General features: G+C 41.3%; 1 protein-coding gene across 3 annotated transcripts in view; it reads right to left on the bottom strand.

Moving 5' to 3' along the window:
- The window catches only part of ddx3xa (DEAD-box helicase 3 X-linked a), a 62,295-nt gene that overhangs the window by 10,048 nt on the left and 25,817 nt on the right, over positions 1-26,430 (bottom strand). Inside the window, exons 4-14 of one of the 3 annotated variants that reach the window (XM_041211446.1) lie at positions 24,638-24,691; positions 24,037-24,108; positions 8,391-8,511; positions 7,944-8,144; positions 6,972-7,071; positions 6,519-6,654; positions 5,318-5,409; positions 5,132-5,230; positions 4,895-5,055; positions 3,317-3,461; positions 1,851-1,995 (exon numbers count right to left, since the gene is read on the bottom strand). In XM_041211446.1, coding sequence (XP_041067380.1) covers positions 1,851-1,995; positions 3,317-3,461; positions 4,895-5,055; positions 5,132-5,230; positions 5,318-5,409; positions 6,519-6,654; positions 6,972-7,071; positions 7,944-8,144; positions 8,391-8,511; positions 24,037-24,108; positions 24,638-24,691 — 1,326 coding nt within the window. The remainder of the gene's footprint in view (positions 1-1,850; positions 1,996-3,316; positions 3,462-4,894; positions 5,056-5,131; positions 5,231-5,317; positions 5,410-6,518; positions 6,655-6,971; positions 7,072-7,943; positions 8,145-8,390; positions 8,512-24,036; positions 24,109-24,637; positions 24,692-26,430) is intronic. The other 2 variants (XM_041211447.1, XM_041211448.1) reach the window with 2 other exon arrangements.

The raw sequence follows: 26,430 nt of genomic DNA, 5'->3' as shown, positions 1-26,430 counted from the left end.
GTCCTTCTAGATGGTAGTGGGTTTGGAAGGCATTAAGGAGCCTTGATGAATTCCTGCAGTGCTTCTTGTAGATGGTACACACTGCTGCTGTGTGCCAGTGGTGGAGGGAGTGAATGTTTGTGGATTATGTATTGTTTAGTTTCTTTGCCATTTCCATATACCTCTAAATTCTCCAGGCTCTTGCTTGCAATGGACCCACATTTGTTTTGCTGATCTTTTTCTTTTAACATACTTGTAGAAGCTTTCAGAGTCTGTTCTTAGGTTTCTCACTACCTTACTGTACTTTCCCTTTCTTACCCACTTTTCAGTAGCAACAGTTGGAACACTTTCCTTGCTGGATTTTTCTGCATTGAGGAATATATTTGTTTTAAAATATGTATTAATTCTTTAAAAACGTTAGCCATTACCTGTCTACCATCTACTACAACAAATTTGCCATTCATACCTTCATATTATTAGGTTTAAGACCCCAGTTTCTGATTAAACTGCACCACTTCCAAACTCAACATCAAATTCTATCATACAGTCACTTTCCTAATGGCTCCTTTACAATGAAATTAAATTAGCCCTTTTCCATTGCACAATACTAGATCTAAAATAGCCTGTTCCCTAGCTGGTTCCTTAACACACTACTCTAGAAAACCATCTTGCCTACATTTCAAGAATTCATCTTCCACAACATTAGTACTAATGTTTACCCAGTCTATGTAGATTGAAATCCTCCATGATTACTTATTACTCTTGTTACACGCCTGATTTCTTGATTTATACTGTGGTTTACTTACCACAACTCCCAATGTTTTATGTCCCTTGCTGTTTTAGTTCCACCCAAAATTTTTACATCATGATCTTTAGAAGAGGTCTTCTCACTACAGTACTAATACCTCTGAATAAAGATTTGCCCCAACACCTTTCCCTACTTTCTTGGCCTTCCTAAATGTGTTATACCCTTGGATATTCAGGTCCCAGCTTTTGTTTCCTTATAGCCACATCTAACAGCCATCAGGTCATACATATGAATTTCCATTTGAGTTGACAATCTTGCTGCAGGCATTCAGATACAGAGCCCTTAATCTAGTTATACATGTCCGCAGCACAGTTCAAGTGTAGACTGCCCCGACGGTACTCTTCCAACTTTTCCCAGTACTAGTGCCCCATGAATTTTTAAAAATCGCATCAGTTAATTTGAAGCAAATAAATATCCAGAATGACAGTTTTTCTGTGCTAAAAAATGCATACACCACAGTAATAGTCACTTCAAAAATGGATTCCAAGCTGTTAATGCTGGAGGCAACTGCTGCAATGGAAGTCACTCCACAATCTTTCAAAATGAGAAAGTCAATTTGCAGATCTCTAATAGCAACCAATCTTGAACAATGCCTAAGTTTTATAGCACATGCAAAAACTGATCCAGGATTGCCTGTATGATGACAATGGTCAACAGGAACTGCCTTTTAATTAGCCCCATACTGTAAATTAAATCAGACATGGTACAGCGATGCCAAAGATATTTTAGGGATTTTGTAAAACAAGTGGATCTCTTGTAATGGGGGCGGGCGGGCGGGGGGGGGGGCAGACAGGAAAGTGGAGTTGAAGCCACAGTCAGATCAGCCATGATCTTATTGAATGCCAGACCAGGTGCAAAAGGACTGAATGGCCTATTCTTGCTCCTAAGTTATATGTTTCTATGTTAAGAGTGCTGGGGCTGGTATTACTGAATAGGCTATAAATTGGTTCAGGAGAAGATCCTTTCAGGCTTAAGTGGAGGTACTGACTTGATTCAGCATTTAAAGGAAAAAAAGCTGGAGACTTATTCTGTCGAGTTCTCTTTAAAACTTAGTTACATTTACCTGTGGCATTCAAGAGGTCCAACAGGAATGAGCGCTTGTCTTGTTCCTCCACCCACACCACTTTCTGAGTTATGTTTTCAGATGTGGAACCCACACGACCAACTGCCAAGAATATGTATTCATCAAGAAAGTCACGAGCAAGTATCTAAGGATGAATTTGCGTGAGGAAGAGTCAACCACTGGACTATTAAAAAATGCAATATTACAAGTCTTAAATTCTTCATACCGTTTATTCAAAAATAAATGAAGCTTGTCCAAATAGTTACACATTAAGGTATATTAAGTCACCAGCAGTTGCCATTTTACTGAGTGCACTAATATAAGCAGCTCATTATCGAATTAAATGAAACCATTTTACTACATGTTACTTCATAATGTATAGCATCCACAATTAAATCACCATGCTGCAGCTTTACATGTCTTGCCCAAATAAATTAATCATCAAGTCTGCCAACCTCCACAGATTACTGAATGTAAGCAACCTGCCTGTTTGGTAGGAGAAGAAAGCCACCTAAAGAAATTGCATTGTGCAATCACATTATCTTCCACTGCACTGGGCAGTTTTGTTTAGGGACATGGTTGCATCCAAGCACAGCAAAGGTGTCAAAACAGGAAGGTTGGATGCCAAACAAAGAATATTTTGGGCACACCTAGGTGAGGTTTACTTGAAAAATCAAGTTATTTGCTCAAAATTCTTAGATGGGCAGCAATAACAAGGTGTGCAAAGATTGGTAGCGTATCAGCGTTTGAGAACTAGGTCACCAAAATGCATGTTCTGAGTATGTTTCCTTACACTACCTTGCAAATACCATTGTTGTTCCTAGTTAACCTGCATCACAATCAAGTTTAATACAACTCTGGCAAGCTGTAGCTTAAGGTATATCTAAAACTAACTTCATGGGTTTATCGTCTTGCTTGCAGTTACGGAGGATAAAAGGAGCCATGTTGACCTTAGATATTAATCACTTTCAAAAGAGCTTCATTTCCCAATGAAAGTAAAACTCAAAACAAAGGATGAAAGCTTACAACTGCCAAATCATGGTACCAAGCAATGCATTGATTTTGCCTGTAAAGATTAAGCAATCAGATCTTAAAAGAATTTATTTATATGCAGAAAGTACAATTACTTGGTTGTATTTTCTAGGCATCATTCAGATGTTTTGGATGGCGCCATTCTCAAAACTGTACACAAATAATTTTAAATGGACAAATAATCTTAAGTGGCAACAGCAACATTGGAGGTGGAAGCACAATACAGAAACCACCCTAACAGGGGATCTTCAGTCCCAGAACAATAGAACTCTCCTGTTCTCCTGGTAAAACTGAGACTGCTCAAGGCAGAGCACGATCATAACATCTATCAGCCCATTTATCCTGGTGCCACTTGGAAGATAAAATGCTCACACAACTAACTTTCATTCTCAAGAGTGTAACACTTAAGTGACAGTCTCAGCAATATCACAAACCTGTATCTCTTTTGGAAATGTTGCACTGAACATTAGAGTTTGCCGCACATCTTTTGGTGGCATTGCATCCTGCTCAACAATACGGCGAATCTGTGGTTCAAATCCCATGTCAAGCATCCTGTCAGCCTCATCCAGCACCAGATATCTAAAGAAAAAAGGGCAAAGATATTCAACTCTAGACTGAAGGACAAAGCTTTAAATTTCTGCCATTTTCTATGAAGCTACAAAATCCGTCCCCTTTACAGGCCAAACATTGAAAAGTGGTCTGAATGACAAGTCACTTGTCTAAAACTTACTCAGCGGATTACAAGTTAGACTCTTATGTGTAGCTAAGTAATATGATGCTAAGACATCAGGCAGCGCTCATCTCAATAGCACTGAGGAGCTAAAAGCTAATTAGCATTGCTAATTCTTTTCCTTGCAACCAAAGTCCATTTTCAGCATTAGCCAACTCAGCAATGGGCCAGTAGCTGGCATCCTTCCATCCACAAGAGATCATGGACAAACATTTCATTTAGGTGGGGTGTCTTTATTTGGTGCACTTTTGCTGACAGCTGTGAAAGCCAATCCTGGAGGCAGCTTCTACATACGAAGTTGGCAAGCATTGTCATCTTTGGCACTGGCACATGTTGCCAAGCTGTAGCCACACCATTTTCCTCTTTTGCCAGCTGCTGACTCCTGGATGACAGTGTTGAGAGGCTTCATGGTCAGTTTCCTAGAAATCCTAGAAGCAAAGCCTTGGGGACCCCACTGATCACCTGGCTGCAGCTACATCATACAGAAAGGGTATGCAACCATATTTCATGCTATGGATGTGCCTGATCCACAGAAGTTTATGTTTGATTAGACTTGGGAGTTCTGCCTTTAAGACTGCTGCATTTGTGATTTTGTCCTGCCAGAATATAACCCTAACACATCATAGACATGGAAGATGGAAATTAATACGCTTTCTGATAGCTTGTTTCTTGTCACTCAGCCAACTTCATCCATGTACGGCCCCTTTTTATCCCGTAGGCTTCAACTTTGGCAAGCTCATGTGGCACTTTAAATGCCTTTTGGAAGTCCTGTGCATGATACATGCTGCGTTGCCTCATCAGCCCCCTCTACCTCATTAAAACACTCAAACAAGTACACCATACTAGAAGGCTACCAATGAAACCCCTCTTCAAACAAGAGGCAGGGATTCACCAATCAACTATGGAGATGAAAACTCATCAGCAATGCACAATGTAGAGGCTCGATTAATTAATACCAACTTCATCTTTCTAAGTATGGACCTGCAAAAAAGAGAGTCCGAATTCCAAATATGACAGTTTTGATTTTTTTAAAATCGTGGATATTATCTGATCTCTGGCACAATATCAATATGCAGATAACAGAAGTCAGGAGAAGTGGTTAGAAGATTCTCATTCAACATCTTGCTGCCCAATGGGGGGGGGGGGGGGGGGGGGGGGGGGGGGGGGAAGAGAGGAAAGAGGCAATACATCATTTACTCAATAAGTGCATAACTGGAGTATTAAATTCAGTTTTCTATTAGAACAAAAGCACAAGCCATTTTATATAAAGACTTCAACATACTTGCAATAGTCTAATCCAACCTTTCCTCTCTCAATCATATCAACTAAACGTCCAGGAGTGGCTACAAGAAGATGACATCCACGTTCCAAATCTCTGATCTGTTGTCCAATGTCGGCTCCTCCATAAACGACAGAAGGGCGAACTTTAGAACGATATGCAAACTGCAAATAAAAATTTTAAAATGTAAACCAGATTCTGCTAAAATTATGAATAGCAAGAGCTATTTTAAAACCTCACCTTCCTGGATTCATCATATATCTGTACTGCAAGTTCTCTGGTAGGTGCTAAAACCAAAGCAATTGGATATTGCTTACGACGACCATATTTAGAGGAATCCTGTTGGAATAGACATGTGCTAATAAGGGTACAGAAATATTAAAATGAATACTGCTTCTGAATTTGAAAAAAATTAAGATTGCTTACTTGCGCTTTTGCATTCTTTAAGGCTTCACCAGGGCCTTCTGCATAGATCTGGCTAAGAATGGGAAGCAAAAATGCTGCAGTTTTTCCAGAGCCTAGAGGGTAACATGAGGAATCTTTGATTATTGAATAATGCAAGTCTAATTGCTTCAAGTGTAAAAAAATTACACTAACCCTCTATTTGACTTATTGATCTGTCATTCTACAAATATAACTCATTAGAAAGCCCAAGTGCATGAATTGGAGGGTAACCTATTGAGGGAATTGGTTAAAGGGTAGGAGTTAGAAGCAATAATGGGCATGTGCTCCAATGCACCTAATGGTGTATCTATAATTTGTGCTGGGTCCTCAATTGATCATTTGTGTAAAGCTTTGAAGGAATGGGTTGTTGTATACTGAAGTTTGCCAACACGAGGTTAGGTTGTACAAGTTAAGCACAGACAGAGCAGAAGGTGCCAAAGGGGCTTGATAGAACTGAGCAAAACTTGATTACCTTTTGCTGGAATTCCATCTGCCACAATTTTGGACCCAAGGCAGCCTAATCATTATTTTCTAAATTCACAGGCTGGGAACTGTGGTAGCAGAGGTCTATGGGGCCTTGCACAGAAGTCAGAATGAGGAAAGGTGCAAAAAGAACAAAAAATGCAAACTGAGCATTAGCTTTTATTTCAACCAAGTGGAATCTGAGAAGTGATATTGCTGCTGTATAAAGCTAGAGTTGGACAATATTTAAGAGCACCAGGTTCAGATCTGAGCACCGAACCTCAAAACTGTTGATTCACCTGCAGGCTAGGACAATTGGAAAATCAAAATTGGAGTTAAAAGATTTGTTAAGCAATGGTTTATTGGTTATGGAATCAAGGCAGGCAGGAGATACAGGTCAGGTCAATTTATGTAAAGGGGCTGGGGGGGCATTGAGAGGAGTTGTTCTCAATGGTAACTAAAAAAGCTACTTCTACATTTCTAAAGTGAAATTGCAGATTCAATTGAGGTACAAGTCTAGTCAAAACTTCTAACCAAACATTAAAAAGCATTCAATTTTAAAGCGGCTCAGCATGAGTTTACATATTTACACAAGTGTGGCCAAAAATCATGTACAAGAAATGAAGAACCAATGTGTCAAATTAGTATTGTGGTGGCCACAAATTATACCATTAAATTATTAGTACTACATGTTCTACCAACTTTCAAGAATTATACTTGCCTGTTTGAGCACATGCCATCAAATCCCTCTTCGATATAATGATGGGGATCGCATGTTTCTGCACAGGGGTTGGACGATCATAGCGACTCAACTCAATGTTACCCATTATTATTTCTCCCATGTTTACATCCTGGAACTAAAAAGCATAATTCAAGCTGAAAACTGCATTAATGTATCTGCCTCCGTCCACTGTTTTGAACCCAATTTTGTTGGACTTTGAACATTATGGACGACGAAGGTGGCACCTCCCAATGCTACTTCGGTTTAGCCATTATGGTAAAACCTGGTTATACTTCACTTCCCCTGACCTCAACAATTCTTGTGTTTTCTGGCTCTTCATGGGTGCTGCTATTGCACTACGACCCAAATTTATATCTGGAACACAATCTCAATTGATTTTTTTTTTAAAAAAGGCAAAATGTAAAAGTATTAGTCCTCAAGGAATGAACTTACAGTTTCAATATGAGGAGGAGAGTTTGCACCAGTTGCTTCAACAGGAATGTCATCATACTTCTCAAAGTTGATTCCCGTGTTGCTTGCAGAAAACAACTCCCTAAACACAGAAGACACATTTTTCAGGAAAAAGGGCAGTCTTAACTTTATTCCGATTATAGCACTGCTGCAAGCCAACACGCATCCAACACTTGCAGCAAGGGTAATTACGAGACAAACGCTCCAGTCAGCGCAAACACCAAAATGGGAAATATTTCCAAATTGATAGTTTTTATAAAGTAGGGAAATCTCAAATGCTAATGCTTTATAAACAGGGATAACTGCAGATTATTCCCCATCTCTGCAACCTTTACAGGCCACCCTCAAAGATCCACATTCTACTATCGAACTCACTTCATTCTACACTTGCCTATCATATGCAGACCTCCAAATGCATTCCTTCCAAACCCAGCATCTCTAGTTTCCCCACACTCCAAAGATCTGCCCTGGGTCCCCAGTCATGCTGACCACTGGCAACATCACCCAAGGCAGTATTAGCTTTCAGACAAATTGACTTCAATTCTTGACCCATCCACTGCTTCTGTACTTTTTTAACAGTCAGCCAGATATCCAGTCTTGGACTACCCACAATTTCCTCTACTTAAAGACTAGGAAACTGCAAGCATCTTTAGCCCGCACTATAAACCACTACCTCTATTTTTCACCAAATCCTGAACACTCATACTACCATCCTCCATGACCTGCAATAATTCTCAATTCAACATAGTCAATTCAAAGTTTGTACTGTTTAAATTCCTTCACAGCCTCACCCCCTCCCAGTCTTGAATCTCCTCCAGTCCTGCAACTGTCCAACAAATTCTGTTGAAACTCTCAATCTTTCTCCACCTTCAACTAGTTGATAGAAGTTGCCAGGGCATACATACAGATATAAAATTCTCAAATTTGCCGAGTAGGTAAGAACTCAACACCTACTGTTCCATACGTTCATTTGGTGGGAGCTGTTTGGACCAATCATCATCATCCCGTTTGTCTTCTACCCAACGGCTATTTCCACCACCTTCACGTGATCCAAATCCGCCACGATCCATTCTGCCATATCCTCCACGGTCATTGCGGCTTCCAAAGTGATCATAAGCACTATCACTAGCATTTCCTCTGCCACGGTCCTCATACCTGATGGAAGTAACATTCCAGCAGAAAATGCTCATTGAGTAACAGCAAGACAACATAGAAAACAACCAGGTCGAACTTATGAAGCACCATTACAAGCCTACACACAGCCCTTTCAATCACTGATAAGAATAGCCATTCTACTCAAGTATAGGAAAAACAAGCCAAATATAGAAGCATCAACTAAAATTACACTTTGAAATTAGTAGAGCAGGATACAAAAAGTCACTTGAATCAAGTTCAGCTTACCTTCCTCTTCCTCGATCATTGAAGAAGCTAGATTTTCCCCGATCAGCACGCGATCCAAAACTGCTGTATGGATCCCTGACTTCCTTGTTACTCCATCCTCCGTCTTTATCATAGCCAAAGCCTGTTATTTTAAACAAGTTCACAATTAAATCACTGCTATTGAGCTGGTTTTCAAAGCAAGTGCCAAATTTAAGCCAAGAGATCCCAGAGGGGGCAGGAAGACAACAAAACCTATTCTTGGCATCCACAGTCTAGAGGCATGGTCACTGAAATCTGATGAGCCACTGTGCTGATTTAGGTGTCCAAAATCCCCACAAATACCAGGCATTTTATATTTCAACAGTTCTATTGAATTCCAAGTGTTAACTTTTCTGTTGTGCCAAAGAAAGATGATGTTGCACCATTGACTCCAAATCTCTTCCAGAACACTTCGAACTCCTACCTGAATGCTTATTGAGTATCTATTCCGCAATATTCTTTTAAGGGCAAGTACAATTCTCACCACCAGAACTACAAGCTCTACAACCAAGAACAGGCCAATGTCTCAAATACAAGCTTTTCATTTATATTTTATGCCTCCGAAAGAGTGCTCAGTGCCTTATAAGCGTAGTATCACACAAGATTGTCCAATGGCTAGTTGTGTATCAGGAAATATGCATTGAGGATATTTTACAAAACTTCTCACCTTGTGCTTGTTAACATGTTTTGGAGTAAAGTCCATGTAAAAAAAGCTTGGCAGAAGTACAAATTAAAGCCACTTACTCGAAAAAAGTGCTCAAGGTTTAGTTCATAGCCAGTTTGCAAGGGGATAACTTTCTGGTCCAGGTGGGAATTAAGCTAAGCTTATAACTCGCACAACATTCTATAATCAACTGCATTCTGTAAAAAAAAGCAAGTATCCACTTCAAAGTTGTCAACTTGGAATTAAATATTACCTTCTGACTAAAATCCGTGATGGGAAAGGGGAGGAAAAGGAGGGTAAAAAGAAAAAGGAAACTTCACTACTTCCAAACCTCAAACGCTTGAGCAAAGTTTGCAGGCTTTATATACCTGTTTAAAACTAAGCCAGTTTGCATTTTTGGGGAGCTTCAGATCTACAATTTAAAAGTTGTCTGAGTAGAGACTATACAGCAGTTCTAAGCTATTCTCAACCTCTACATTAAAGGAGAGATGTCCCATTTGACTTAAGCTTAGCACCATAGAAAGTCATCTTTGATCATGTGATTTTGCCCTCCACATACTAGTTGAATTCTGCACCATGGCTTGGGTGTGCCTTCTGTTGTCTGGTGCCCCTCCTATTCATAGTACTTTCATGAAACTCAGTGGCTTGCTAGACCCTTTCAGATGGCCATTTAGATTCAATGCTGTGGATCTGGATCTTAGGCCAGACGAGGTAAGGAAGGATTCCTCCCAATAACAGTGAAGTATGGTTTTAAATAAACTGGTAGTTTCTGGTCGCCATAAATGTAGTAGCTTTTCTTTAATTCATGGGATTACTGGCTAGGCCAGCATTTATTGCCCACCCCCAATTGCCCTAGAAAAGGTAGTGGTGAGCTGCCTTCTTGAACTGCTGCAGTCCACGTGGGATAGGTACATCCACATTTAGGATTTTGGTGGAGGGTGAATGTTTGTGGATGTGGTGCCAATCAACCAAGCTGCTTTGTCCTGAATGGTGTCAAACTCTGCTTTGGAGCTGCACTCATCCAGGCAAGTGGAAAGTATTCCACCACACTCCTGATTTGTACCTTGTAGATGGTGGACAGGCTGTTGGGAGTCAGGTAGTGAGTTAATCACCGCAATATTCCTAGCCTCTGACCTGCTCTTGTCGCCAGTATTTATATGGCTAGTCCAGTTCAGTTTCTAGTCAATGGTAATCCCCAGGATGTTGATAATGGGGGTTTCCGTGGTTGCCTCTTGACATTCAATGGCATTACAATGTGTAGATTCTCTTGGAGATGGTCATTGCCACTTATGCAGCCAAAGCTTGGATACTGTCTCAATCTTGCATTTGGACATGTATCTGAGGAGTCACGAATGATTGCAATGTTCATCAACAAATCTCATACCACTTCTGACCTTATGGTGGAAGTAAGGTCATTGGTGAAACAGCTGAAGATGCGTAGGGCACTACACTGAGGAGCTCCTGCAGTGATGTCCTGGAGTTGAGATGATTGACCAACAACCACAACCATCTTCCTTTGTGTTAGGTATGGCTACAACCAGCAGAGATTTCACCCAAATTCTCATCGACTTCAGTTTTGCTAGGGCTCCTTCATGCCACACTGTCAAATGCTGCCTTGATGTCAAGGGCAGTCACACTCACCTCTGGAGTTCATCTCTTTTGTCCATGTGAGTCAAGGATGTAATGAGGTCAGGAGTCGAGTGGCCCTGGCAGAACCCAAACGAAGTGTCAGTGGACAGTTTATTACTAAGCAAGTGCTGCTTGATGGCACTGATGACCCCCTTCCATCACTTTGCTGATGATGAGTAGATGAACAGGGCAGTAATTGGCTAGATTGGATGTCCTATTTGCATAAAGGACATACCTAGGCAATTTTACACATTGCCAAGTAAATGCCATTGTAGCCGTACTGGAACAGCTTGGCATGGGGCACAGCAAGTTCTGGAGCACAAATCTTCAGTACTATTACTGGAATATTGTCAGGGCCCATGGCCTTTGCAGTATCTAGTTCCTTTAGCTGTTTGATATCATGTTTAGTGAATCGAATTGGCTGAAGACTAGCATCTGAGATACAGGGGGCCTCCAAAGGACACAGATGGATAATCCACTTGGCACTTCTGGCTAAAGACTGTTGCCAATGCTTCAGCCTTATCTTTTGCACAGATGTGCTGGGCTTCCCCCATCATTGAGGATGGGGATATTTGTGGAGCCCCCAGATTCAATTAACCAAATTTAACTTCCCCAGATACTGTGGTAGGATTTCTCATTATAGCCCAGATCAGGATTATTCATTTATTGACAGTTATGCTGAAGCACGTGATAAAGTTACAAACCTTAAAACAAACATTAACTAAAGCAGAAGCCTCAAGACAGCATACAGCTTGTGTGAGTGACCAGAGAAAAACAAATTTCACATCTTACCATAATGGGGATTTGCACTTGCAAATACCATGACCATTGTACTATAACCACTGGCTACATTAGGGAGGGTCTAGCTCAGTTTATTAGATTAGTTTAGTTTATAGGTTAAATATGAAATCCCAATGCCAACTCAATTTATGGGCTTAGGAACAACCTGATGGGCAAAAATAATTCAATATATCAATGAATTTTGCAAAGAGCAACAGGCCTTAAACACTGGACTAAGTTGGCATATGCCTAGAAACAAGTTACATCACTTGGTTCCTTCTACAGGTATTTGCCTTTGGGTGATTTATCGGTGTGATCAACAGCTACCTGGGTACTTGTGGCAAGCTTTACAGAAGATTCCCTCATTAACTATTCTGTAGCTGTGATGTGACATGTCAGTACAAGAATTGGTCCATATGAATACAAAAAAATCATTTTGCACATTTAACAGTTATTGTCCTAGTCAGCTACCCTCCAGAAAAAAAGTGTTCGCAATATGCCAAGAATTCAGCTGTACACTACAGGTTTTGATTGGTGCTTGAACCAAATATGGAAAGGTTGAAATCTGACTCCAAATAAAATGCAAAAGAACTGAGCGGAAGAGATTTACTACAGGCAAAATGAGGGGCTTATGAAGAGATTTAGGGCACTGGGATTAGTTCCTTAGAACAGATTTTTTTTAAAAAGTGTATAAAATATGGTTCCCCCCACCATCTCCATTCCTTCTACAGCAGGGAAAGTCTAAATCAAAAGCCACACATCCTCTGCAACTGAACATGGTCTGCCAGTGACTTGCCAGCTTTGGTATGGACTTCACCATCCAACATCTCCACTTTTCAGCTCAGCAGGCTTCATTTTTACTTAGCCAGTCATTGCTGGAATTCCAGCAATCATCTTCCTACAGCTGCAGTCACTTGAAGTCTCAACCACCTTTCCTTCACCCCTTTATTCTCTCTCCACAAGTTGTCCCTTGGGGAACAGTTGCCAACATAACTGTGTAAACAATCTACCTTGGTCAACCCCTCCATTTCCTATCTGGTGTGCATTCCTACAGACAATTTTAACAGTATCATTAAAAGATAGTAGCTTGATGTAAAGCAAAAATTAATTTGATGAAGGTGAGGAACAGCCAATACATGAGCACATGCGAGATGATGATTGGCAGAGGTTGTGGGCTTTACAACACCCACTGTTCTGGAACATTCTGGTCAACAACTAAAAATCAGTCAAGGAACTAGACGCTCCCTAACGTAGTCAGTAGTTACGGCAATCAATTTTAACTGTTTCTACTGAAAATGCTCTCAGACCTAGCTTTCATGCTGGCAATGATTTTACTTGAACTCTTCAGAGGCCAAACTTTGCAGATTTTTAAACAGTGCCAGCAGTGACTGCCATCTATGAACAAGATCCAACTGAGTTTTGAAATCAAAAGTTCTGAAATACCACACAAGCCCTGCTGACCTACATTGCTAATTAGGAGCCAATGGCTTGATTTTAAAGTGATCAGCCAGGTTTTCAATTACGTTGCCTCACATCACCCTCAAGATTTCAACACTCCAATTCTGACCTCTTGTACATCTGTTGCATTCAGGTGTCCATGTTTCAATCTCTGGAATTCTCCCAAATCTGGCGCTTAATCATCTGCCTTAATCTCATGGGCTGGTGTTAATTGCATGATTATGCTGTGAAATACCCTATTTCTCATTGTTACATATATTACATCAATGCAAATCACCATCGCTGCAAAAAAATTACACAATAATTGGAATTAGTGTTGAAATCCAGACTACAGCTGTATGCACAAATTACTAGCATCAAAGGAGATTGTAAAAAGGTGGGAAATACAAAAATGTAAGATTGCAAAGTTTTCAGCATGTTTGATGAGTTTTGAAAAAAAACCTCATTTCCCCTCATTAATTCTACAGTCGATCTGATCCAACATTGACATAATATACCACAAGATGTTAGTTTTGCACACCTGATCCAGCACTTTGCTGGGCACCAGGATTGAATGTTCGATTTTGATAACCTCCATGGCCACTTGTGTCATTTTGACTGAATCCTCTACTGTTGAGACAACGATCATGGTCATAACCATTTACCAAACGGTCTCTTCCATCATGGCACCCATTCATTGAACCATTTCCTCCATGTCCAGAATCCCAGCTTGGTGAATCTTAGCTTGCATGCATGTTAGCTTTCGACAACAAAAGATTCAATCTCAATTGATTAAACATCAACAGCACAAACTGCACTCTTGCACATTTGATAGTGCACAACTAGGATGCTAATTTTGCTTGTTTCCTACCAAGTTCAATATTTGAAACAAAATAGCTTATTGAAATCAAGACAGCTGCTTTTAGCAAATAAATGTCATGACAAAACTGCAAGGTAAATTCAATTAATTTCACCCACTAAGCTGTCAGCAATTCTAATCAAATTCCTTGCTATCTGTACCAGTTGATTTGGACATCAATTCTTACCAAAAACAGCACTGAAGACAATGTAAAAAGCACAATCTGACTATATTTAAACTGCCATAACTTATTACTACTTTCAAATTTGCATTTACTAAATGTGAAACAATCACATTTCATGGAGTAGGTCTTACTGACCCGAAGAAAGCAATGTTCTAAATATATTTTACATTCATGCTGATCTGATGCAGTCTACAGAATGTTTCATGCAACATCCAAATATCATTAGCTGGCTGCATCCAGCAGAACACCAATTACATTTCATTACACTTTGAAACACCTGAGCAATGTTGCTCATGGTAAATGGAAAATGGTTCTACTCAAATGTAGAAGCAGACAAGTTAATATGATGTGAGCACTTAAGTATAGAGGAAAAACAATACCAATACAGTTTATTCATCAGTTCCATTTCACCAACGAAGGGAGGTTACCAACTTGTGGTAAATGGGACCTGTCAATACATTAAAGAGTGCAAACTCAAGTTTATAGAAACAACCTAACAAATACATTTACAGCTGAAGCCTAATTAAGCTCTAGACAAGTGAAAGTGCATGCTCATCTGGAGGATTCTTGCAGTTGAGCTCCTCGGTATCAGTACTACCTGTTGGGCATTGTTCATACACCTTTGTGGCACCTTTTACCCATATGATTCAAACAATTTCTAACAAATTTAACTTCTACTTTATGCAAGCCAAACCACCAGGAACTAGAGTACTTTCTCCCCTGGTACATTAGCAGGGTATTAACAGCACCACTGGATCACCTGATAATTCAGCAAGTGAACCTACAATTTGAATTGGAACAGCAACATGCCAAATTGTATTCCTCATTTGTTCTGAATTAACAGATCTCAATCAAGGCAGTAAATGAGCTACGATGACCAGAGGGTACCTCAACAAAACAATCTGGGTTTACTGAGCTGCATCATACATCCTTGGACAGCTTCCCACAACTATTTTCTTTCTAAATCTGTATGTTTCAGAAACACAGCACATTCGAACCACTGTGTGCCAGCTTAGAAAGCTACCCAATTAGTCCCACTGTTCCTATAGATCTGTAAATTAAGCACAGACATGAATATTTCTTCTTAACTTTGCTTATATCTTCACCCAGTCTAGGCACAAACTGACAAGGTGCATTTCCTTATGCCGGAAAAGTTAACTGTCAGGTCAGTTGTCAACTTTTTTCTAAAACGCACCTATCCTTCTGCTGACAAAGCCAAACTTACAAGATGTCATTTGGAACTTGTGCCTATACTAGTTATGAAACCAAATCCAGCTTGAATTACTGCTTAAATTTAAAAAGTGCAGGGCAGTAGTAAGTAGGGACTGAACTATGCAGATTACCGATTCAGAATTAAATCAAACATGTGGAAAATTTGAAACATCAGGCATTGTTCAAATGTAGACGACAAAGAAATTACAGCTACACAGATGCAGCTTCTTGAATATCACTAATAGATATATTATTTTTGTCCTTTTGTCAATCGAAAGAGTAGTGGTTGGCTGCAAACACAGGAATTCAGAATGGATTAAGATAGAACTTGCACTGTCCTTTTAATGCTCCTAGTACACAATAATCCTGGCTTCAGCATATTACATTTGGCAATTGGAGCAGCTTTCATTTAGAAATTCACGGCTTCCAAATCAATACCTTCCACATCATAAAAATGAGTTATTTAATGGCAAGACCAAATTATTTTACATTTTCTTCCAGGAGCTGCTACATGTAAGTGCCACTTTAACCAAAATACCTTATAGGTTATTAAACTGAATTTGAAGTGGCACACAGGGAATCAAGCCAAAGTTTGCAATCCTAATGTCATGTTGCAGTGGCAGTCACATTTAAACTTAGCATCACTATCCTACATTGTGGTGACGGTGCAACTCTACAAACCCAACATCCCTGCCGCCGACGTGTTCACCTTCCTCCCCAGGTACATCGACAAGGTTGGGAGCTGCACCGAGATTAGAGACGCCTTCGGGATTTGGACAAGCAAACACCAGGTCAAGGTCACGCTTGAGACCAATGGTAAGGGAGCCATCTTCCACCCTCCTTCCAGCTTCACTATTGGGGGAAGCCGTGGCTACCTTGTCTGGGCATCCCAAACTTTGTCGCTTATGCGGCAAGGCTGGTCATGTGGCGGCCAATTGCAGTGCTACCCTCTGCAAGAACTGCAAGCAGGAAGGGCACCAGACAAAGGACTGCAAACAGACTAAGTGCTGCAACCTGTGTGGTGAGGCAGGCCACCTCTACAGGACCTGCCCCAATGCTGCCTCACTTATGCACAAGCAGCCAAAGCCAATAAGGGGGAAGGAGATGAATTGCTTCGTGTCACTACTAGTTAATTAACGTGTATGTCCCAGCACAAAAGGGCGAGCGGCTGTCAGTCTTTCAGCAGCTCCCACTGCTGCTGCCGATCTCCAGGCCAGTCATTCTGGGTGGTGACTTCAACTGCATCATTGACATGGTTGGACGATCCAGCAGGGCTGATAGTAGATTGGACGCTATGTCCAGATCCCTAATGGAAGCAGTCAAGGATGCCAAGCTGCTCGACATCTTCAGCAATCCTGCAGACGGAGCGCAGTGTAGATACACCCAGTTGCGGCCAGACGGGTCCATCCATTCCAGGATAGACTTCCTGTTTGTGTCCTGTGCGTTCGCAATCAGATCCACTAATGTCAAGCTGTTCTCTGACCACTGCCTCCTACTGGCTGACTGTCATTTAGAGGAAAACCAGAGGGTGGGTGGGGGGGGATGGAAGCTAAATGTGCAACTGCTGACCCCAGAGAACATTGAGGAGCTCAAGAGACATTACAAAGGTTGGAGAATCGTGTAACCCCTGACACACTGGTGGGAAGCGATCAAGGCAAACATCAAGAGGTTTTTCATCCTCAAAAGGCAACCAGAAAGCTAGAAAGGAACAGAAGGAAATGTCCCGACTTCAGAAAAACATGCAGAACCTGTTCCGGCTGCAGTCGATGGAGGTTGATGTCAAGGAGGAACTCCAAGAGGTGAAGAGCCAGCAAGCCTTGCTCTTTGCCTCGGAGGCCTCCAAGATCATCTTCCATTCCAGAGTCCCTCCGTGAAACGGAATGAGACATGCTCACGTTTCTTCTTCCAAAAAAGGTACACAGAGTGCTCTGTGATCAGCAGCCTGAAGGAAGACGGCTTAGTAAGGTCATCGCAATCTGACATTGAGGATCAGCAAATCCTTTTATGCCGGATATGACGTGAAGCCCACAGACAGCACAGCCTCCCAGTCCTTCCTGTCCTCTATCACAGAGGTCTTAGACGACAGTACACAGGAGACCCTGGACAAACCGCTAACTCCTGATGAACTGACAAAGGCCCTTTGAGTCCTTCGAGAAGAGTAAAACTCCCGGAAGCGACGGCTTGCTGGCTGAGTTGTATTCGGCTCTGTGGGACTGGATCGGCCCAGACCTGCCAGAAGTGTACGAGAGTATGCTTCTGGCCGGCAGCATGTCAGAAACCATGAGGAAAGGCATCATCACCTTCATCTACAAGCACAAGGGGGAAAAAGGGAGGAAATTAGAAATTGGCAACCCATTTCACTGTTGAATGTGGACTAAAAGATTCTGTCCAAGTTCATTGCCAATCGGGTCAAGTCCACTCTGGAATTGGTGATCCACCCTGACCAGACCTGCACTGTGCCTGGCAGGAAGATCTCTGGCAGGCAATCGTATCCCTGAGCAGCGCGAGGCTATGTGCAGGACAGGGGTGTAGACATCTGACTCATCAGCCTGGATCAGAAGGCCTCTGACAGAATATCACACACATACATGGTGGATGTGCTCTCCAAAATGGGGTTATGGGGAGGGAATTCACAATTGGATCCAACTGCTCTACACTATCAGTAGCAGAGTCTCAATCAATGGGTGGGAATCAGGTAGCTTTCCTATTAAATCTGGAGTCCTATTAAATCTCTCGCCTGTCCTGTTTGTGTATTCCATAGAACCTTTTGCATCAGGAAAGATCCGGGCATAAGAGGAGTGACAATCCCAGGCAGTGGAGGCACTCAGGTCAAAGCCTCCCTGTACATGGACGATGCCACCGTCTTCTGCTCGAATCCGCTGTCGGTGCAGAGACTGATCCACATCTGCGACCAGTTCAAACTGGCCTTGGGAGCCAAGATAAATCGTGGGAAGAGCGAGGCCATGTTCTTTGGGGACTGGGCTGACCGATCTTTTGTCCTTCAGCGTCAGGGCTGACGGCCTAAAGTTGCTGGGGATATGGTTCGGAGGGACTGAGGCATGCGTTAGAAACTGGAAGCAGTGTCTATGGTGCAAAGAAAACTGGGCATGTGGGAGGGATGCTCCCTCTCCATTGCGGGTAAGAACATGGTCATCAGGTGTGAGGCACTCTCGCTGTTGCTGTACGTGGCACAGGTCTGGCCCATTCCAGACTCCTGCCCGATGGCAATCACCCGAGCCATCTTTCGCTTTATCTGGAGATCGAAAACAGATCCTGTCCGCAGTGACACGATGTAGAAGCCTCTAGATAAGGGCGGGGAAAATGTGCCCAAGATCGCCCTCACACTGATGGCCACCTTTGTGTGGCTGCATCAAGCTGTGCGCAGACCCTCAGTACGCAAGCACCAAGTGTCACTACGTGCTGTGGTTCTACCCATCCCTGGTGTTGCGAAGGATGGGTCTGGCCACGCTGCCACAGAACGCTCCAAGTAGTTGGACTGTGCCGTACCACCTGTCCCTCGTGGAGAAATTTATGCCAAGAAACACCTTTGACCACAAGTCCGTCAGGCAGTGGTCAGCACGTAACAACTTAGAGGCCCTGCGGGAAAAGGAGGGTGGATCCTGTGGGATGGTTCCCCAAGCGGACTGTCAAGTCATTGGCAGATTGCCTCATCGCCAGAACTTTCCAACAAGCACCAAGACGTAGTTTGGCTGGTGGTGAGAAAGGCCATCCCTGTCAGATCCTTCCAACACGCCAAGAGACTCACCCCCTCAGCAAGTTGCCCTTGAGGTGGCTGTTGTGGGGATGAAACCGTCGTTCACATCATTGTGGATTGTGCCTTTGCAAAGGTCTGGGAGAGAGATGCAGTTATTTCCGTCAAGGTTCACCCCGAGCAGTTCTGTGACACAGGACTCTGCTCTATGGGCTGTTCCCGGGGGGACACACCGAGACAAACATCAACTGCAGCTGGAGGATCATCAACTCAGTGAAAGACGCTCTTTGGTCTGCCCGAAACTTGTTGGTCTTCCAGGGTGAAGAGTTGTCCCTGACCGAATGTTGCAGACTGGCACATTCCAAGGTCCAGGACTACATGCTGAGGGATGCACTAAAGCTTGGGGCAGCTGCTGCAAAGGCGCAATGGGGAAAGGTCGCTGTCTAAGTCCTTTCTGTCATAGTGCACCAAGGGGCTGGGAACTGTTGAGAGCCCCTCAGGCTGTACAGCTCAAAATGAATGTATGCAGTGAATACCAATTGTATTGAAGCATCTCAGGAGTGCAACATGATGTATGTTGATAACTCCAATACCATTGTTTGATTGTCTGCATTGACCATATTGAAATGATTGTAATATTCATTGATTGTATTGATGCACCTCATGATCCATGCGTAGAAGTTGAATCTGATTTTATTTTTGTGATGGTGATTGAAATGTTTTTCCGGATGTTTTATGAATAAAGTATATTTTTCAAAAAAAGATCAGTATCCTACAAATACTTTGGTTCCATTCACCCTGTCATCTGAGCTGCAGCATTGATGATCATACATTGCAAAATTACGTGGATTGTTCAGAACTGAAAGTGTAGAAGTTTAGCGTAGTAGTGTAAGGAGTTGCTTTTTGCCTTTTATAAGAACACAAGATTAAGCCTGTCCTAGCATTCAATATCATGGCTGATCTGTCCCAGGCCTCAACTCCTCTTTCATGCCAGCTCCTCACAGTCCTGAATTCCCCAATACTTCAAAAATATATCTACATCCTCTTTAAATTCTTTGATCTAGCCCCCACAGCTCTGGGGTAGAGAATTCCAAACATTCACTACCCTCAAGAAATTCTTTTGCATCTCAGTTTTAGATGAGTGTCCCCTTATTCTGTAACTATGCTCCCTAGTTCAAGATTCCACCACTAGTGAAAACATCTTCTCAACATCTACCCCATGAAGCCCACTCAATCTTGTACGTTTCAATAAATCGCCCCTTCTAAACTGAATGAATGAAGGCCTAACCTGTTTAGCTGTTCTTGCTAAGTCCCCTCATCTCAGGAATCAGCCTAGTGAATCGCTTGAACTGCCTCCAGTATATCCTTTCTTAAATGAAGGGACCAAAACTGTACACAGTACTCCAAGTGTGGCCTCACCAACACCCTGTACAGTTGTAACAAGACTTCCCTATTTTTAAAACTTCAACCCCCAATACATCTGCCCCCTTAATTACTTGCTGCACCTGCATGCTAATTTTGTTTCATTCACAAGAACACCTAAATGCCTTTGTGCTGCACTTTTTTGGAATCTTTCCATTTAAATAATATAGTCTGCCTTTTGATTCTTCCAAAGGGCATGACCTCACATTCCTACAGGAAACTCCATCGGCCAAATTTTTGCCCACTCACTCAACCTATCCATATCCCCTTGCAGGTTCCTTATGTCCTCATCACATGCCTTCCCACCTATTTTGTATTATCAGCAAATCTGGACACATTAATGACTTGGAGGAGGGGGTAGAATGTAGAGTAAATTATTGAGGCCTTACAACCGATCCTTGTGGCACCCCACTAATTACATCTTTCCAACCTGAAAAAGATGTATTAATTGAGGTTGTCATTTGTTAACCAATCCTCAATCCATGCCAATACATCACCCCCAAAAGCATGAGCTCCTATCTTGTGCACCTTATCGAGTGCCTTCTGGAAATCCAAATGCACTACATCTACTGCTTCTCTTGATCAACTCTGCTTGTTATATCTTCCAAGAACTCTAGCAAATTTGTCAAATGTGATTTCCCTTTCACAAAGCCATGTTGACACTGATTGCATTAAGCTTTTCTAAACTCATGGTTTATGCAAGTTTGAGGCATTATTAAAATGTTGTTCATTGCTTTAACACCTCATGCCACATGTTTAAAAACTTTAAAAGGTAATTACCCATAAACACAGGACCAAGGGCCAAACTGTTTCAAAAAGTGAGATTTCGCAATGGTGCCCATTCAGTTGGGGCAAACTACTCCTGTACTGAACAGCAGGTTGCCAAGTAACATTAAAGCAAAAATTAAGATTAAGAAATAAACACATTAAAGATGGCAGGCAACACTGCCAAAACTGTAGTATGTGGACAGCAAGACTATCCTGTATTCCCACATCTGCTAGTATCACTGCTTCAATTATTCCTGCTCATTGGGCTGGAGTGCAAGTTAGAAACACAAGGGAGGGTGAAGAAATTTGTTAGTGTTAAATTGAACAGTTACAATCACAGAAGGAAAGCACAGGTCGGGGATGTGCAACCATCAGGGAACAGGGACTTGAGGTCCCACAGATACTCCCTGTTAACATGTACAACACACTGAAGAACAGTAGATAGACTGCAGGGCGGACAGCCACAATGCAGGTGAAGGCATTATGTCTCAGAAGGCTATGCACATAGCAAGGGGGAAAGAGAAAACACAATGAAAATGTGTTAGTGATAAGGATGGTGTTCTTTGTAACCATAGACAAGGATTCAAAAGGGCATGCTGCCAGGATAAAGATATGAATGAGGAAGCTGGAGGAGGAACTCAGTCATCAGGGCAGTGAATGAGCTAAAATGACCCAAAGGTTCCTCAACATGACAATCTGGGTTTATGGAGCTGCATCATACATCCTTGGATACATGGTCTTGGAGGGAGAGATTCTAATAAATACAGATCATTTCTAATGAAATGAACCTAACTTGGGATAGAACATCTGGTCTGTATAGATTGTAGCTGTGCAGTTTAAGTTAGACAGAAGTACTATGACATGTATTTAATAATTCACTAGAAAAAGATACTGCCTGAAAGGTCTGCCAGAGGACTAGTGTCCAATTTATACCTATTTAAAAGGGAGATGCAGTAGCAAGTAAAAATGGAATCCACTAAAACAAAAACTTAAACTAAAAAGTGAATAATCAGAATGGATTTCAAAAAGCAAAGTGTTGTAGGAGTTTAAGTTGATCAAGCAAGAGGAGAACAATTTTAAATTCGATGACGACAAAATTCATGGGATTGGACAGTCACTGAGGACAATTACGTAATCATTTGGCAGTTCAGAACTTGCTAGATTTAAGCTTTTCATCAGAACAATCCGCAAGAAAATGCCAATGTCAAGGGAAACATTTATACTGCATTAGAAGAGAGTGCTTACTGGTTGCCAACCAATCTTAGACAAAAAGATCTTTCAGCCACATTATATATAAATTGGCAAAATAGGCAGATAAAATAAAAAATCTTTGCCAAGTCAAAGAAACGTAAGATTACATTACTTGGAAAATCCAAAAGCAGCAGAAGAGATGCTGCAGTATGAATTCACGTTACTCAAGTGAAAAAGACCAAATGCAAGCTCGTTTCTAGAGGGATAGAACTGAAGTCGTGTTAAACTTGTATTAAATCTTGCTTACACTCTACATTCTTATAACTCCCCCACCAGAACCAGGGGTCACAATCTGAGGATATGGGGTAGACCATTTGGGACTGAGATGAGGGTGGTGAGCTTGTGGCATTTGTTACGACAGAAAGTAGTTGAGGCCAAAACATTGTATGTTTTCAAAGGAGGACTTAGATATAGCTCTTGGGGCAAAAGGGATCAAAGGATACAGGGAGAAACTAGGAGCAGGCTATTGAGTTGGATGACCAGTCATGATCATAATGAATGGCGAAGCAGGCTCGAAGGGCCAAATGGCCTACTCCTGCTCCTAGTTTCTATTAATATGGCGACCATACTGTAGAGTGCAATAAAGATTTAAAGGATGATATCAGAGTTACAGGTTGGGTCACTTAAAGTTGGGAGTGACCTTAAGGTCTTTAGAGTTGAGTAGACAGTGTTTCCATTTGTAGGGAATGGAAAACTACAGGTCATAAAATACAAGATTTAATTTCTTAGTTAAAGAAATCAAGAAGAAACTTCTTCCCCAGAGCAATGAGAATGTGGTGAGTGTACCTGCAGTAAATAGTGTCGGTTTGTACTATGTATTCTGTTATTCTAAGCACCAGGAAATCATTAAAAACAAATTTAATCGTATTCAGATAGATTAAAATCTCATGCAGTGGGTAACAAATATTAAACGTAGATCAGGCTCAAAACAAATTGAACATTTCATCAGTTATGAGTCCAGCTCTACATTCAAATGAATGCTAAATGTTAATATGTGTTCCAAAATCATTGTATTGTGGCCTTAGAAGTCCATATGGGTATACGGAGCTAATCAAGACTAACCAACTGCAAAAATGTTGTGCACAAAACTAGTTCATCAAAACTAAAGTTGACTCAGTTGAGTGCTCATGCTACAAGTAGGTAACCTGGAATACAAAGTAGATGACATTCTACAGCAAGCAGGTAGGTTAGAGGCACAAAAATCCAACTGTGGATTTGTGCCAGTATATTTGGAATCTAGCATGAATTTCAAGATAGTTATTTTTAAAACTGCTGTTAAACATGCACACAACACAGGCTTTAATACAAATTAAGCAGCTTCCATCCAGATTAGAAGTATGGCAGTAAAATATCTGCAATTTTAGGAACTGTCAAATGTGATGTACTTTTTCCAAAGATGTGCATTTGCGTTCAACATAATGGATGCCAATGGAGAAATTGTCAGAGCACACTATGAACCATCAGCCCCATTCATCAAGTTACTGCATTAACCTTTAGTGTCCAAGTATGTTGTCCCACACTACTTCAGAGATCACTGACTTATTTGTAGGCCCCAATAAAGTTATGTTGGGAAAGGTAGTTACTTAACCACTAACCAGATTATCAAACTGAATATGTATCTACCAAAATAGCAAAATGTAGTGGTGCATGCAATTGTTAGTACAAAACTGCATTTTATCATGCACCAGTACAGTACACCAAAGATCGTACCAGATCGGTCCAGCCAGACATCATTGCAGTTCTGATGTATGTCCACCTCTTGCCAGGGACTTCTTGGGAAAGCTGAGCAACAGTATAAGCCATTATTCAGAATCTATCCATAACAAAAACAAGAGGGGGGTGTGGTGCGTGCCTTCAAACATTACTGGATACATAGCTCTCTTCTATTAAAAACAGCTGGTTGTGGTTTCCCTAATAGATACGGGGTGACAGTGCAATTTGCAGGAAAAGCTCAAAATATGGTTTAAACAAAGCAAAGTAGCATTCTTTTCTTGGGTAGAGTCAAGTTTCTAAGCAGGTGGTTATTGCTGTTAGTGCTGTCATCTGTGTCAAAAGAAAACCCAAAATCTACTTGCAGATCAACCTTAAAAGCCAAAGTTTAAGCCAAGTTCAATTTTCATATAATGGGACTTGAATTAGCATTAATTTGGTTAAGTTCAAGGTAGGGAAATTTAGTTCAAAACTGGTAATTGGATGTTACTTAATACAGTAACAATGAGACCAGCTCTGCATGTGAAAGATCTTACAATATTCAAAGCCAAATTTCATGCCTTTTCACACACTATTTAAGTGCAAAAAAGTGCAGACTTACAAATCCTCAACATTGGAAAATTAATAGAGCGATTTGTTCCAAGTGGATTATAAGCTGTAAAAGAAATGGGAACTGTCAATTCACCAGATGCAGCAATACCATTATATTTTAGCCAACTGCAAACATTAAACTGCATTGCAATTTGGTGCAGATTAACTTTGTACGTCTTTTGCTAATAATATATAGTAAGCATCATGATTTGCAAATAGATAGCTTTTAAAAGCAGCTCACTAATGCAAAAGCATAGACCATATACTGCATGGTTCCACGTAGAGGCTAATCTTTTCCACCTTGTCCTCTTGCTATGGAGAAAATTCCAGACTACAAGCAGAATGGTGGCGTGCTTGCAGAGAGAATGAAAACATTCCACCTTTTGTACCTGTAGGACCAAGCACATTTCCGCAGTGGGCAATCTATCCATGGAACTGAAATGCTTAACAGAACTGTTCTAAAATACAATCTGATCTAAAGTCAGGCAGCTGTATTTATAGAAGAACAAAGTGCAGTGTATTCTGAAGATACTCAAGCAGGTCTGGTAGCATCTGCAGAGTGAATAATCAACATTGCATCCAGTAACCATTTGTCAGAACAGTTCTAGGTTCAATGACAGGAAACAATTGACTTTCTCTTCAGCTTCTACCAGGCAAGTATTTCCAGCATTATTTTCCCTGTATCTCTATTTTACTAGTTCAATAAGCCCAATGTGTAAAAGTTCATCCCAGTTGTATACTTTAATTTCCAGGGTACTAACTTTGCCTGGTCTCTAATCATCTCTGCATTCAAAGTTGTTCAATTTAGTATTCAATATTATGCAAATATTTTTCCAAATTGCAGAGCCACTAACAAGGACTTCAGCAGAGTCACAGGCTCAATACCAGCTCCAGGGCTTAAGCTTGTTAGATTGTACTAAGCAGTCTTGAGGAAGGGCTGCACTGTTATAGGTACCATCTTTTTGACAAAGCCCTAGGTCCAATCAGTTGAGTAACCAGAAAGTAAGATTGCATAACACTATTCAAAGAGCAAGATTTTTCAGTATCTTGCCAACATTGCCCCCCTCAGCTCCATTACTTTGTAGATCCTTGGCCTGCAAAACCAGGGCCCATATTTACCCTTCAAAAAAATAATTGCCTCAGAACAGTTTGAGGGTGCAAGGGGTTGCACAAAAAAAATCAGCTTCAATTATAGCTCATTCACTCAAACAGCTTCATTTACATTAGGACTGTTGGAAAAGCACTCGATGCTTCCAGAACCTGCATTTATACAGCTCCTTTAAAACATATCAGAACATTCAAAGCACTTAAGAGCCTCAATAAAGAATGCCAAGGATCTAGAGGAAAAGATGACCAAAGCTTGGTCAGAGGTTAAGAAACTTGAGGTGGGGAAAGATATTTAAAGAGGGAAGCCCAGAGCTTAGGGTCAAAACAGCTGAAACTACAGCTGCCAATGGTGGAGTCATTAAAATAACTAAGGAATCTGCAAGATGAGAATGGGAGAATTACAAGAAATGCAAGGCTTGTAGGATGCAGTGATTGCAAAGCAAGAGGTCATGGAGACACTTCAAAACTAATGTTTTAAAATTCAGTTGTCGTCACATCAAGAATCAGTTGAGTGAACAAGATTTGGTGTAAGTTAATATACAGTAGGGAGGTTGACTAGAGAACTTGACATGTTAATGTTGGAGGTGGGAGGTACAAAGGCATGGATGTGGGTTTCAGCAGATGAGCTGAGACATGGTCAAAACTGTGTCACAAATAGCAAAGGAAGAAATCATTCAATCCATCACATGTGCTGGC

The sequence above is a fragment of the Carcharodon carcharias genome, chromosome 18 (genome assembly GCF_017639515.1).
Source record: "Carcharodon carcharias isolate sCarCar2 chromosome 18, sCarCar2.pri, whole genome shotgun sequence".
NCBI classification, from domain to species: domain Eukaryota; kingdom Metazoa; phylum Chordata; class Chondrichthyes; order Lamniformes; family Lamnidae; genus Carcharodon; species Carcharodon carcharias.
The sequence above is the reverse complement of the archived record's forward strand: the minus strand, read 5'-3'. Positions and strand labels throughout refer to the sequence as shown.